The 15,793-nt window shown below is 42.9% G+C and overlaps 1 protein-coding gene across 1 annotated transcript in view; it reads right to left on the bottom strand.

Moving 5' to 3' along the window:
• Positions 1-744: 744 nt before the first annotated feature.
• Positions 745-15,793, bottom strand: part of LOC132821482 (claudin-16-like) — a 39,348-nt gene continuing 24,299 nt past the window's right edge. The window contains exons 3-5 of the mRNA XM_060834075.1: positions 11,732-11,896; positions 4,458-4,649; positions 745-830 (exon numbers count right to left, since the gene is read on the bottom strand). Coding sequence (XP_060690058.1) covers positions 745-830; positions 4,458-4,649; positions 11,732-11,896 — 443 coding nt within the window. The remainder of the gene's footprint in view (positions 831-4,457; positions 4,650-11,731; positions 11,897-15,793) is intronic.

Consider the following 15,793-nt stretch of genomic DNA (forward strand, 5'->3'; position numbering starts at 1 on the left):
TGACAGGTTGTGGAAAATATTTCCAAGAATGTTCCTGGAACTGGAGGTTTGAGTTATAGGGAGAGGCTAAATAGGCTGGGGCTTTTTTCTTTGGAATGTCAGATGCTGAAGGGTAACCTTATGGAGGTTTGTAAAATCATCAGGGGCATGGATATAGTGAATAGCCAAGTCTTTTTCCTAGGGTGGAGGAGTCCAAAACTAGAGAGAGTAGGTTTAAGGTAAGAGTGATAAAATTATATCTGGCTGTAAACCTTACAACAGCTATGAATCTGATCAAACTTCCTGGTACATAGAGGGTCTATCTTAGTCCCACAAGCCTTGTCACGTTCCCTCATTTTGTTTTGTCTGAGACTCAGAAGGGTTTCCAATGTCGATGTGCACAGTGTAGAGAGAGCTTTACTCTGTATCTCATCCCATGCTATAGCTAACCAGGGAGTGTTGATGGTGACACAATAGGACTGTTTATTGCTGACACATCATCCCACTGTGCTCAGTAATCAATGAAAACGCATTGTGAAACCTCTTGCTGACTTTTGCTTTATTGAAATGGGATTTGCTTGGGGGCAATTGATGTGGAGAATAAGCTTTGGTAGAGATCTGTGGGACTGAATGGCCTCTTCTTCAGCTTCAATTTGTATCAGATGTGTAAAAATCCCACTGGAATGTAAAATCTCACAGTAGTAATTTGGAAAGTGTGATGACGAGTCCTGTAGCCGCTGGGGATATGTGCAACTTCTTGGTTGTCTACACCCGTGAATCAATGGCATACATCTTTCCAATGGCACTCCTGCCAGGTTGATAGATGAAATGATTCCTCCTGGAACCTGTATCTGTAGAGATAAAGAGGGCAATTCTGTGAAAATGTGAGGACATCAAGTTTGCAGAAGGTACAAAGCTGAGTGGGTGGGTGAATTGTGGTTATTCACATCGGAAGCAAAAACAGGAAGGCAGAATTCTCTGCCACAGAAAGTGGTTGAGGCAAACAATTGAATGTATTCAAGGAGGAACTTGATATAGTTCTTATAGCTAAAGGGATGGTAGGGAATGGGGGAGAAAGCAGGAACAGAGTACTGAATAGTGGTAGGTTGGGAAAAGGAGATGAGTATTGAGATCTGGGTGCCCTTGGACACTAAGTATGCAGGTACAGTAGGAGACGAAGATGGCAAATGGTTGTCAACTTTCATTGTGAGAGGATTTGAGGACAGGAGTGGGAATGTTTTGCTGCAATTGTAAAGGGCCTTGGTGAGACCACTCCTGGAGTACTGTGTGCTGCTTTAGTCTCCTTGTTGGACTGGGCTGGACAATGGTAGACGTCACATGACACCAGGTTATAGTCCAACAGGTTTATTTGAAATCACAAGCTTTCGGAACTCAGCTCCTTCGTCAGGTGACGTGTCAGTCTTCACCCGACAAAGGAGCTGTGCTTCGAAAGCTTGTGATTTCAAATAAACCTGTTGGACTATAACCTTGTGTTGTGTGACTTCTGTCTTTTCAGGAAGAGAGAATCCAAAGACTCTATGAGAAATAATTTCATCTTGTCTCTGTTTCATATAATGATTCTTTATTTTGAAAACAGTGTTCCTTAGTTCGGCATTTTCCAATCAAATGACATTTCCTCTTCACATCTCCCCTGACTGGACCCCTCAAAATCTTATTTATTTCAATCAAGTCACTTCTTACTCTTCTAAACTTGTGGATACAAGCCTACTCTGTCCAGCCGATCCTTATACGGCAATCCAGAATTAGTCAGGTAAATCTTCTCAAAACACCTTCCAACAGATTTACATTATTTTAATAGAAGCAAAATATTGTGGATGCTGGAAATCTGAAATAAAAACAGAAATTGCTGGGGAAGCATAGCAAATCTGGTAGCAACATATGGACAGAGAAACATTTCAAGTCCAATATGATTATTCTTCAGAACTGGAAGAGGTTCGAAAATGTTTGAAAAATGTTTAGGGTTTTTACAAATACATTAAGGACAAAAGGGTAACCAGGAAGAGAATAGAGCTCCTCAAAGATCAGCAAGGCGGCCTTTATGTGAACCCACAGAAAATGGGGGAGATACTAAATGAGTATTTTGCATCAGTATTTACTGTGGAAAAGGATATGGAAGATATAGACTGTAGGGAAATAAATGGTGACATCTTGCAAAATGTCCAGATTATAGAGGAGGAAGTGCTGGATGTCTTGAAATGCGTAAAGGTGGATAAATCCCCAGGACCTGATCAAGTGTACCCTCGAACTCTGTCTGAAGCTAGAGAAGTGATTGCTGGGTCTCTTGCTGGAATATTTGTATCATCAATAGTCACAGGTGTGGTGCCAGAAGACTGGAGGTTGGCTAACATGGTGCCACTGTTTAAGAAGGGTGGTAAGGCCAATCCAGGCAACTATAGACCAGTGAGCCTGACCTCAGTGGTGGGAAAGTTGTTGGAGGGAATCCTGAGGGACTGGATGTACATGTATTTAGAAAGGCAAGGACTGACGAGAGATATTCAACATGGCTTTGTACGTGGGAAATCATATCTCACAAACTTGATTGAGTTCTTTGAAGAAGTAACAAAGTGGATTGATGAGGGCAGAATGGTAGATGTGATCTATTTGAAGTTTAGTTAGGCGTTCGACAAGGTTCCCCATGGGAGACTGGTTAGCAACTTGAAACCTGAAAGGGTTCAGAAAAGATTTACAAGGATGTTGCCAGGGTTAAAGGATTTGAGCTATAGGGAGAGGCTAAACAGGCTGGAGCTCTTTTTCATTGGAGCATCGGAGGCTGAGGGGTGACCGTATAGAGGGTTACGAAATTATGAGGGGCACAGATAGGATAAATAGCCAAAGTCTTTTCCCTGGGGTCGGGGAGTCCAGAACTAGAGGGCATAGGTTTAGGGTGAGAGGGGAAAGACATAAAAGAGACCTAAGGGACAACTTTTTCACGCAGTGGGTGGTATGAGTATAGAATGAGCTACCAGAGGAAGTGGTGGAGGCTGATACAATACCACAGTTATAAGGCATTTGGATGGGTATATGAATAGGAAGGGTTTGGAGGGATATGGGCTGGGTGCTGGCAGCCGGGACTAGATTGGGTTTGGATATCTGGTTGGCATGGACGGGTTGGACCGAAGGGTCTATTTCCATGCTGTACACCCCTATGATTCTATGATGTGGTTGTAGGGTGAGGATGCAACTGGAACATTTTGTAAAGGTATTCAGAGTGAAAGACAAAAGGGTTGCTAATAATGGTGAAGGAAGGTTAGGTTTGTAGTAAAGATGAAAATAAAGGCGCAAAAAGAAGCTGTGTGTTTGCAAGGCAGGGATCCTTCCTTAGTTAATTTGGCCGATACTGTGTGCTGTACTTCAGATCTAGTCTTACTAGCGCTCTGAATGCCTGAAGCATAACCTCAATACTCTTGCATTAAGACACCTGGACCATCCTGCATCTCAGAGCTCTGCAATCTCTAAGATTTGATTGTTGCAGTGCCTATATTTCACTGTATCCAACTCCTTTTCTCATATGTCTTAAAACTAATTCTCAGAACTTCGGCCTCATTGGCAAGGCTGATATTTGCTATTCAATCCTATTTGTCCTATAAATCCATAGAGTTGAATCCTGCAGCGAGGGCTGTGTAACCCAAACTGAGAGGAGGAAACACTCCTTTTTTTTAACCAAATAACTAATTTAAAAATTTAAGCTTTCTGATGCCAGGCCCGAAATCACCAGGTGTCATGAAACGGTTTAATGATCAGATTCAAAGAGGTGTCATCAAGTTCAGAAACAAGATCAAGAGATAGCACATTGCCAAACTTCTAATCAGGAAATTCTCCATTTCTTTAATAAAGAAGTAAAATATTTTCTAAATCAACCTGTTCGGGGATGTTATACACCTTGGAGGAGGTGGCACTTGAACTCAAGTTATTTAACTCGAAGATAGAGACACTAGCACTGCACCACTCAGATCCCTCACAATAACACTCAGATATTTTCTAATCAATCTGTTCAGGCACACTTCTGGAGCAGGCGGTGTTTGAACCTCCTAGCTCAGAAGTAGGGACATGATTAGAGTCCTCTATCACAAGAAAGATGAATTTGTTTTTCCACAGAGATTTTGCACTCAAGCCTCTGTAATGTTCACTGTGCCAGTGAACATGATGTGTGTCTGCCCTCTGTAGATATTGTCCAAACCAACCTGCTCAGTAAGGTTATTACACACTTCTAGAACGGGGTTGGGGGGGGGCACTGAATCTACGCCTCTTGGTTCAGGGGTAGGGCCACAAGAACCACCATACAAAGATGATGTAACCTGTCATCATCACCATGACAATTCTAACAACTGGTCTCAACTCTGACTTCCCCAGGCTAGGTAGCTCATGGTAATGCACAGAGAGGAGGTGCACAAGTCTCAGCGACTTCATCAGTGGACAGAATAACATTCCATTGATAAAGATAAGGGAGAGCTTCCTACCTTTAAAAGGGTAGAGGCAGCAGGCAAGGATAGACCCTGAGAGGAAGCAGCCCATTGATCCAGCCATGCCCAGCCAGCAAGACCAGCCCCACTGATACTGGATGCCCAGGAAGATGTTCTGAATGACCAATGTAGTTCGCTCCACATACACATCAACAGCATACAAAACCGAGCCAACCATCCCAGGAATTCCTGTTGGATTTAGAGAAATAGTAATGTGTTAATATTGCTCATTTCACAACATGCTACCAAGGGCTCAAGTGATGCAGTTGTAGTGTCTATACCTCAGCATAAGGGAAGTCTAGGTTCAAATACCATCTAGTTCAGAGGTACACCATAAGAGACCTTGACAGGTTGGTTGAAGGTATCTATAAACTGACATCTTGACCACTCTTACATTTTCCTGGAAATAGGTAGCACTGGTAACGTTGCCATTTATAAATTGTTATTTCAATCACTACGCTGCTGGTGTCTGTGCTTTTAACTGCCTCGGCCAGAAATATTCTCCTTACATCTCCCTCTCAACTTTACAACTAACCTTTTGGTCATTTGTCCTGATCTCTCGTAAATACTTTGGTGTCACCTTTCACAGTACTTTGGGATGTTAAAGGTTTTATGTAAACTCCTGTTGTATCCCTCATTGCTCTGAGAATGTGATATTGGCATCTTTCACTAACCATTGGCAGTGGATTTGATACGAATGAGTGGCTTCCTTGCACAGTTCAGAAGGCAGTTAACTATTAATCATGTAATGTATGTCTGGAGCCACATATGCATACCAACATTTGAAGGAATAGACCACGCAGCCCTGTGAGTTTGTTCTGCAATGACTGATCTGATTAAACCCCATTCTCACCCACCTCAATACACTGAGTCAAAAGATTTAAGTCTTAGTATAGAATAGAACAGAAATTTATTGTCTCATGTACTTTTATATGGTAGTTTTATAAGTCACCCACCACAGCACCCACATCAATGGCTCAAATCATGCATTATAACTTTAAAGAAGTAAAATTAGGACAAAATTTATTACAATTCAGTTAACGGTTCCTGGGCTCAGGGAAAGCTGATTAAGGAATGATGGAATACTCTGAAGACACAGTTGGGATGAGACTGCCTTTCTGGGATGTGACCACCACACTGGGCTGCTGGAATAGTGGGCCTGAAGTCTCTGCCGAAAAAGATGCCATGCTGGGTCAAGATGTCACTCCTGGACAAGACCACCTGCCTGGCCGCAGGAATACCCGGAAGCCAAAATGAAGAAGGCCTCCAGGGAAGAGACCTCCATGCTGCGACAAGACTGCCACACCAGGAGATCACCACACTGTGCCGAGACAGCCACTTCCCCTCTTGCAGGCACCCAGGCCTAGCTGTGGACCTGGTGCCTTGGTCTAGCCTGACAGGCAGCCTAGGACCTTCTCCTTGCTTGCTGGGAGACCCTGAGCTGGGCTGGAGCTGTGTCTGGCTCATCCTGGTGTTGCTGCCGCTGCCACCAGAGGCCTCTTCCTTCACCTGCCACTGTTCAGAACAATCATCTGTCAATTGAAAATCCTCTTGTATGTTAATGACAAGCTAACTCTGTCCACCCCCTTCTTCAATTGCCTGTTCTAGATTGTCCTGGTGTAATTCCACAAACAGAAACAGGTAGTGATTTTCATACTTGGTCAAGAACTCAGTCAATGTGGAATTCAGACCAACCCTGGAGCCTTCCTCACTTCCTGAAGTGATGAGGTCAGCAGGATCTGCTCTTGGTGTTCCTGCTTTAGTTCAGGAACCTTCTCACATCATCAATGGTGTGATCAGTCAAGATCATATTGAGTAATCTACTCCTGCTCCTATTTCTTGTGTTCCTGTGTTCTGTCACAGCAGTGCAGTACTGGATTATTAGTGTCACTGTCATTAGATATTTTATGGTACATCTTCTCTCACAGGTGGATATCTGGAGACTTATGTGAAAATTTATTATTTCATTGAATGTGGGTGTTGTTTGGTGAAGCACTTTGTTGTCCATCCCGGATTGCTCTTGAGCTGAGTGACTGGCTCGGCCATTCCAGAGGACACTCAACAACCCATAGCACTATCTTGGAAAAGAGCAGCGAGCCCTCTCCAGAGCCCTGGTCAATATTTATCCCTCAATCAACTTAACAAAAGCAGATTATCCATTTATTATCGCATTCCTGATTTGTAAGATCTGATTGCAGCATTTCCCAAACTCAGGAGAAGTGATGGAGTTGTTGCTTTGTTTGTAGATTCATAATTCAGAGACCTGATGGGGATCTGGGATTAAATCACACTATGGTGGAATCAATCAAATCTGAAGCTATGAAACAACTGTTGTGGCATCCTACCTAGTTCACTGTAGAGGCTACAAAAATACAGGGGAAGTCAAGCAATGAAGATGACACAAGGGGTCTGCAGAGGGATATAAATAGGCAATATGAATGGGCAGAAGCTTTGTGTGTGGAATACAATAAGACAAAACATAAGTCAAACTTTGGCAAGAAGTGTAGAGGAGCTGAATATTATTTTAATGGATAAAGACAGCAGAATGATGCAGCACAGAGGGATTTAGAGCTATTCTTGCACCATAAAAATCTTGCATCAAAGATCAGCAGGTAATAGGGAAAGCTAATTGAATGTTGGCCTTTATTTCAAAGAGCATGGAGGATAAGCATAGGGATGTCTTGTTAAAAATATGCAAGAAACTAATTCGATCACACCTGGAATCCTTGAACAGTCTTCGTTCCCCTTGTCTAATAGAAGATGTACTGGCATTGAGGGTACTCCTGAGAAAGTTCATCAAGTTGATCCGAGATATGGAGGTATTGGCTTGTGAAGAGAGTTTGTGTAGGTTGAGCTATCATTGGAGTTTAAGGGAATGAGAGAAAACCTATTGAAACATATGATTCATAGGGCACTTGATTGGATAGATTTGGGAATGTTTTGGAGAGTCTAGGTGCAGAGGGCCTAACCTCAGACAAATAAAAAGAAATTTCTTCTCTTAGCAGGTAGTGAATCTAGACAAATCTTTACTGTAGAGGATTGTTGAGGCTGACTTATTCAGTTTATTCAAAAGTAGGTGACAAACACTTTTAATCAGTAAGGAAATCAAGGGTTACAAGGCAGTAATGTGGAGTTGAGGATTATCAGATCATGCTCAGCCTCATTGAATGGTAGAATGCATTTGAAAAGCCGATTGGTCTACTTCTGATCCTACATCTTCTGGTCTTATGGGGAAGGAAATCTGCTGTTTTTACCTGCCCTGGCCTCCCAGCAATGTGCTTGACTCTTGCCTGCACTCCGAAATGAGACAAAAACCGTGCAGGTGCTGGGTTCCAAAGTAGACAAGCAGGAGGCTGGAAGAATACAGCAAGCCAGACAGCATCAGGAGGTGGAGAAGTTGGCAATTTTGGTGTAACCCTTCTTCAGGACTGGGGGTGAGTGTAAGGGGGAGCTGCAGATAAAGTGGGAGGCGGGGGCAGGGTGGTGAGGTGAGGATAGGTGAAGACAGGCAGAGGGTACAACCTGGTTGGTCAGTGGGAGGAACAAATCCGGAAGGTGGCTGGGAGGAGTGGAAGGCAGGGGGAGGTGCTGGGAAGGGATTCAGGAGATGGAAAGGAAGGTTATTTGAAATTGGAGAACTCAATGTTGACTCCTCTGGGAGTTGTGGCAATGGAGGAGGCCAAGGATGGTCATGTTGCAAATGGAAGGGAAAGGGGATTAAAATGGCCGGTGACTGGGAGGTCCAGCTGAGATACTCAGTGAATTGTTCCCCAAGTTTACATTTGGTCTCCCCAGTGTAGAGAAGACCACATTGGAATACCTGGAAAAGAGGCAGGTGAACTTCTGTCTCACTTGGAAGGACTGTTGGGTGCTCTGGATGGATGTGAGGAGAGTGATGTATGGTAGGTTTTTCATCTTTTCTGGTTGTAGGGAAAGGTACCTGAGGTTCAGCGGGGTTGGTGTGGAGAGTGGCACAAACCAAGGACTGTCGAAGGGAACAGTCCTTGAGGAAGACAGAGAGGATTGGGGAGGGGAAGATGTTCTTGGTTGTGGGGTTAGCTGGAGTTGGCGGAAGTGTTTAAGGATGATGCTTTGGATGCGGAGACTGGTTGGGTGGTAGATGAGGATCGGGGAGGCTTTGTTTTTATTGTGTTTGGAGGCGGGCAGTGGGGTTTAGAGCAGTGGAACGGGGAATGAAGGTGGTACAGTGAAGGGCTGTCTGGATGGCAGAGGGAGGAAACACACGTTGTTTGAAATAGATGGACATCTGGGATGCTTGGGAATGTAATGTCTCCTCGTCCGAGCAGATGCAGTGAAGGCGGAGGAATTGGGAGAATTAGATGGAGTTCTTGCAGGATACTGGGTGGGAGGAGGTGTAATCCAGGTAGTTATGGGAGTCTGTGGGTTTGTAATAAATGTCTATCTGGAGACTGTCACCCGAGATGGAAATGGAGAGGTCAAGAAAAGGGAGAGAGGTGTCTGAGATGGACCAAGTGAATTTGAGGGCAGGGAGGAAATTGTGGGCAAAGTCGATGAACTGCTCCAGTTCAGCCTGGGTGCAGGATGCTGCACTCAATGTAAAGCCAGAATAGTTGGTACACAGTGCATGTGTAGGTACTGAAGAGGGATGTTCTATATAGCCAATAGGCGTAGCTGGGGCCCACTGGGCTTTGGAGGAAATGGGAGGAGTTCAAGGAACGGTATGAAGGGTGAGGACCAGTTTGGTGAGGCAGAGGAGGGTATTGGTGGAGGAAGACTGGATGAGTCCATTAGAGAGAAAGAAGTAGAGAGCCTGGAGGCCATCCTTGTGGAGTATGGATGCATATAAGGACTGCACGATCAAAGTAATGAAAAAATACTGGGGGCCAGGCAACTGAAAGCTACTGAAGAGATGGAAGGTGTGGTTGGTGTCACTGATGTAGCTGGGATGTGCCTGAAATAAGGGGGAGAGGATGGAGTCGAGGTAGGATGGGGTGAGTTCAGTGGTGCAGGAGAATGCTGAGACGATGGGTCATTCGGGATAGTTGTGCTTATGGATCTTTGGGAGCAGGTAGAACTGGACTGTGCAGGACTGGTGGATTATGATTATGACCAAACGTAAACTTAGAGAATGGTTTACCAAGCTTCTCAGCCAGGCCCGCAGTGGCCGACCGGACCTCCCAGTCACCGGCCATTTTAATTCCCATTCTCACTCCCGTTCCAAAATGACCACCCTTGACCTCCTCCATTGCCACAATGAACGGCACCACAAATTGGAGGAGCAACATCTCATCTTCTGCCTGGGCAGCCTACAGTCTGTAGGACTCAGCATTGATTTTTCTAATTTCAAGTAACCTCCCTTTTCATCCCCCAATTCCCTACCCAGCCCCTCCCCCTCCCTTCCACCCTTCCCAGCCACCTACTGGATTCATTCCTCCCATTGACAAACCACGTCATATCCTCTGCCTGTCTTCACCACCCTGCCCCTGCCACCCTCTTTGTCTGCATCTCCCCCTACACCTACCCCCAGTCCTGAAGAAGGGTTACACCCGAAGCATTGATTTCTCCACCTCCTGATGCTGCCTGGCTTGCTGTGTTCTTTCAGCCTCCTGCCTGACTACTTTGCACTCTGAAATGGACTGACAAGCCATTCAGTTCTATCGACCTTCTATACGTCACATCAAAATAATGAAGCTAGGCTGTCTTAAGCACCACAAATAACAGCAGCAAATACAGCCCGGTCAACTCTGTAAATCTCTTCTTACATCTATGGTCTACTGTTAATATTAGGAAGGCTGTCTCACAGACAAGTTAAGCAACAAGCTGACATAGTCATACTCATGGAATCATACTTTTCACACAGTGTCTCAGATAATACCATCATCTTCCTTGGGTATATCCTGCCCCATTGGCAGACCTAGCAGATGTGTGGCACAGTGGCATTTAATGAGGAGGGAGTTATTCAGGGAGATCTCAACATTGACTTCCAATCCCATGAAGTCTCATGACACCAGGCGAAACATGGCAATGAGATCTTCTGATTACTATGAGCCATGCCCCTTTGGCTGATAAGTCAGCCCTACTCCATGTTTAATGACACTTGGATGACCCATTTTGAAAGTGGCCCACTTGATTAGTGCAGTATCCACAAACATCCACTCCATCACCAATGCTCAGTAGCTGCAGTGTGTGTCATCTCCAAATCACTGTGCAGAAATTCAACAAGGTTCCTTCCATACTATGACCACTACCATCAAGAAGGACAAGGGCAATGGATATGAGAAATGTTAGGCAATAGTGAGGACTGCAGATGCTGGAGGTCAGAGTCTAGATTAGAGTGGTGCTAGAAAAGCACAGCAGGTCAGGCAGCATCCGAGGAGGAAAATTGATGTTTTGGGCAAAAGTCCTTCATCAGGATTCCTGATGAAGGGTTTTTGTCCAAAACATCGATTTTCCTGCTCCCCATATGAGAAATATTCCCCACCAAACCACTCTCCATCTTAATTTGGAAAGAAATTGTCATTCCTTCAGTGCCATTGGGTCAAACTCCTGGCACTGCCTCCCTAAGGGCATTCTGGAGGTATTTACATGAAATCGACTGAAGTTGATCAAGATGGCAGCTCATGATCATCTCCTCAAGGGCAACTAAGGATTGAAAATAAATGCTAGTCTAGCTAGCTCACACGAACAGCCCAATAATAACTAATAAATGTGATCTGATTTTGATGCTTGGAATTTGGTGAGACCACACATGTTAAAGAGTTGTAGTAGTGCTGACATGTGAGATCTAGGTTATGGTTTGAAATCTGGAGGGGAGGATAATAGAGAAAGTGGAGTGGTGGTAGGATTGAGAGGGTTGGGAGACTTGTGAGTGTGGTAAAAATGAAAGCTTTTTAATCCATCACTTCCACCCTTCCTTTAAGGTTTTTTCGGATATCAATGAGACAGACAGAATTGGCAGTTTAGGCCATGCTCACTATTGAAAATTATGAAAAACTTAAAGGAGCCACAAGATACAAGCACATGATTGGAACTCCACAGCAGGCAATGTTCTTTTGGAACTCACACACATGAAAGATTTGGCTGGTAGCCCCGTTAGGGGTCATACCCAAATGTGGGACGCATACTCTTATTGAACTGAATTTTTATATTTTAACCATGCCTACACTTTAAGTATACATTATTGCTTGCACATTCTAAGGCTGAACACCATAGAAATATGAAACTTTTTTGTTTCCCTCTCGTCCTGGAATGTAATTAGGCTCCTGGTCCGAAACAGACCAAACAATTACCTCCTAGCAGCAAGGTAATTCCTGCCATAACACATATCTTCAGTTTAATGGCGGGATTATCCTTGAGGAATTTGGTGCAGTCCAGCCCGAGGATAAGGATGATGAAGGCGAATCCAGCCAAGATGTCCGCAGTGATCATCAGAGCCCGTGTCATCACCAACTTGACTGTGAGAAGGAAACAACAGGAATTATAGAAGCAAAGAAACATTCTTGAAAAAGCCTCAATCCCTAATGATGGGTTTAATTGCTCTAACATTTCATGATTAACCATTAATTTTGAGTTAGTTGGAACCATTTGAAGTTTTCAACTGTAACTCAGAGTTGGGAACTTCTTAAGAGAATTTCAGACACTGGGTAATTCCTCATCCAAGGTTTCAATTTCCACAATAGTTCCCAAGGAGTCAGCTATGTTAGGACGCCATCTTGAGGCTGACATGCAACTCCCATCCTCATTGGTACAATGACAATCTTTCTGGGAAAAATTCTGAGGTAGAGTTTTTAAATCTAAACAAAATCTAAACATACAACTCCATAATATGGAGCTATGGGGTGGGGAGGGGGAAGTGCAAATTTACAATTGGATTGGAAAACTACATTAAAAGACCAATGGATAACATTTAAAGAACCAATAAATAATGTTGATGAAATAAACTGAGCAAGTGTTCTGGCTGTGGCTAAATTAAGTAATCAAGAATTGTATTTGATCAAAATAAGAGGCTGATATTTTTGGACTGGGAGCATTTTAGAATTCTGCTAAGGACAACAAAGTGAAAGATTCAGAAAGAGAAAATTGACTATGTGAGTCAACTAGTGAGGAACATGCTGTAAACGCTTCTGTTGGTGTTTTTAAAAGGAAAAGATTAGCCAAAAGAAATATGGATCCATCACAAGCAATTAGAAGAATCAAGACCGTTACAGAAACAATGAGAAACTGAAAAAAAAACTGTGTCTATCTTCAAAGAATAAAATACAAAAATCTGTGAGAAAAAAATAAAAAATTCAGCAACTGGGATAAACAGGAAAGACATTAATTGTTGCTAAAATTGCTGGAGAAATTAATGTAACTGAAAGTAAATAAATCTCCTTGGCCTGATGACTTATATCCCACAATATTCAAAGAGGTGACTGTGGAGGTCATCAATGCATTGATGCATCTTCCAAACCTTTACTGATTCTGAAAGATTCCTGCAGATTGGAAGGTGGCAAATGTAACCACCTTTTAAAAAAAGAGAAAGGCAAAAGAGGGAACGGCAGACTTGTTAATATGGCATCAGTTTTAGGGAAAATCCAAAAATCTATAATAAAGAAATGATAACAGAATATTTATAAGCACTTAGAAAAACAGAAATGTAAAGTTTGTCTTAAATGTTGAGAGGCTGGTAAGTGTTGAACTTCAAAGGGTCTTGGGTGTCTTTGTTTATGAAACACAGTAAATTAACATGAAATGAAGAAGGAAAATAATATGTTGCTCTTTATTACAAGAAAGGTTGCGTTCAGGAGTAATGATGTCTTACTGCAATTATATAGAGCCTTGGTCAGTCTACACTTGGAGCATTGTGTGAAGTTTTGGACTCTTTACCTGAAGAAAGATATACGTGTCTTAGAATGAGTGCAGTGATGTTCGTCAAACTAATTCATGCGATGGTAGGATTTTCCTCTGAGGGAATATTAAATAGACTGGACTTCTGTTTGGAATTTAGAAGAATGAAAGGTGATCACATTGAAACATACAGAATTCTTGCAGTGCTCAACAGAGTAGATGTAGGAAGGAATTTTGTCCATGACTGGAATTCTAAAGCCAGGGAACACAATCTCAGAGTAAGAAGTCGGGTTTAAGATGCTAACACTACTGCCAGTATGTTTTAAAATGATTCTTCACCTCCAACATCTAACCATCATCTGGTCTCAGAACTGAAAATTACAATTTCTGCTTTTCTGTAACTGATTCAAAATGGAAGTTTTGAATTAAAAATATTGGTTCTGAAAAATTACATGTTGCTGAAAAAAGATGTATTGTTGAAGTACATCTGAACAATTCACAAGAATACCAATTTAAGGGGAAAACAAGCACATACATTTTGAGACCAAAGTACCGTCTAATGTTTCTCTGGGCATTGGGTGTCTATATGCCCATACTTTGCACTTCAGAGCTTGTTGATTTTTATCTGATGATTTGGACATCTCAATTAAAATGAACAAAGTTGGGGAGCTCAGTTCAGGGACTGGAAAGCTGAGAAGGAAGTCCATCATTTCATAGGGACTGCATCCCCTATCCGAAACTATAGAAAGAGATAGTGTATCAAACATGACCTCTCCCTGCCCCAGACATGCATCTGAAATAACTTCAAGAGGCCAGTATCCTGTCACCAAGTCACCTTTCATTTACACATAGAGTCCTTGATACTGACCCAGCTCCCTCGCAGCCAGCTCTCAAAGTGAGTAGAACCCCTGACACTCCTGTTTATATCCATCAGCCTGGGCTGCCTGATTGGACCAGATTAATACCCCAAACTGGGAACTTATATTCTATGAGGCCCACCTGGCTGACCTTGTTGTAAACATAACGCATCTCCATACCAGTTCTCCAAAGAACATCACTTTGAATCTCTAGGCCACCAGGTTCCTCCTGTCAGCAGTGAGGAATGAATCTCCCCCCACTTTGATCTCATTTTCTGTACCTGACTCAGAGCCTGTACATTGCACCAATTGCAGCAGCAGGATAAGACAGTGCTGATGGCAGCAAGGAGCCATGAACTACTCTCATTTGATCATTCTTATACACTTGGAACTTTCAACCTAGACTTGACCAAATGTCAACAATATTCATGTAATAAAAATAGAAATTGCTGGAGAAATCTAGCTGGTCTGTCCTCAGAATTAAAGGTCACTGGACTTGTAAACATTAATTCTGCTTTCTCTCCACAGAAGCTGCGAGACCTGCTGAGTTTTTCCAGTAATTTCTGTTTCATTTTGGATTTCCAGCATTCAGTTTACTGTATTCTTTTAATATTCATGTAATGTCGAATCCCCAGAATTAAGCACATGTGTACACGTGTACACACATGTACAGACACGCACACAGACAAACAATAATACCTCATAGCTTCCTTTACAGGCCAGGAGGCTGTCTGATGCATCAAACCCATATCAGTGCTTTGATGGTGTTATGTAAATGAATCTTACTCCCCTGCTTTCATTTTTCAAATTCCCTTTGAAAGTTAGTATTGAATCTACTTCCACCATCCCCTTTTGAGGTAGCGCATTCCAGATCACTGAGGAAAGGCTCAGTAGGTTGTACCAAAACAATTTGGAATTTTGAAGATTGTGAGATGATTATGTTGAAACATAGAATATTCTGAGAGTGTTTGACAGTCTGGATGCTGAGAAGATATTTCCCTTTATACGGTGTTCTCAAACTAGGGAGCATTGCTTCAAAATAAGGAATCTCTGCTGTGCAATGGAGACAAGGAGAAATTTCTTCTCTTGGAGGCCAGTCAGATTTTGGAATTCTCTTCACTAGACAGTGGAGAAGGCTCGGTCATGAAGTATTTTCAAGGCTGAGTTAGACAGATGCTTGATTGGCAAGGTAATCAACAGTAATGAGAGACAGACTGGGAAGTGGAGTTAAAACCTCAATGAGATTAGCCATTGCTTTATTGAATGCTGGAGCAAGACGGATGGGCCAATTGGCTTTCTCCTGCTCCTGGTTCTCATGCACTTCTGTTATGTCTTGAATATTCCCGAAATGTTTAGCTCAATTCATGGGAAGCAAGGGTTCCCATTTAGGATGTTCTGGTTACTCTATGAAGCCCTCAGATATGCCTGAGGATGAAATATAATTATTAGGATAACCTTTCAGTGTTTTGAATCATCTTGATATGACTTTGTAGGACAACCCACAATGAGTTGGCAAGGTGACCTCTGCTGTGCTGGACATTAGACAGCTTTTGAAAGAAGCTTATTAGAGGGGAGCTACATCAATGCAGTCTGTATCCAGCAGACCTGGACAATTAGTCAGGTTGTCTTGTACTATGCACCAAAGGGCAAAATGAAACATGGAGA

Source organism: Hemiscyllium ocellatum, chromosome 13 (assembly GCF_020745735.1).
Source record: "Hemiscyllium ocellatum isolate sHemOce1 chromosome 13, sHemOce1.pat.X.cur, whole genome shotgun sequence".
Taxonomy (NCBI): Eukaryota; Metazoa; Chordata; class Chondrichthyes; order Orectolobiformes; family Hemiscylliidae; genus Hemiscyllium; species Hemiscyllium ocellatum.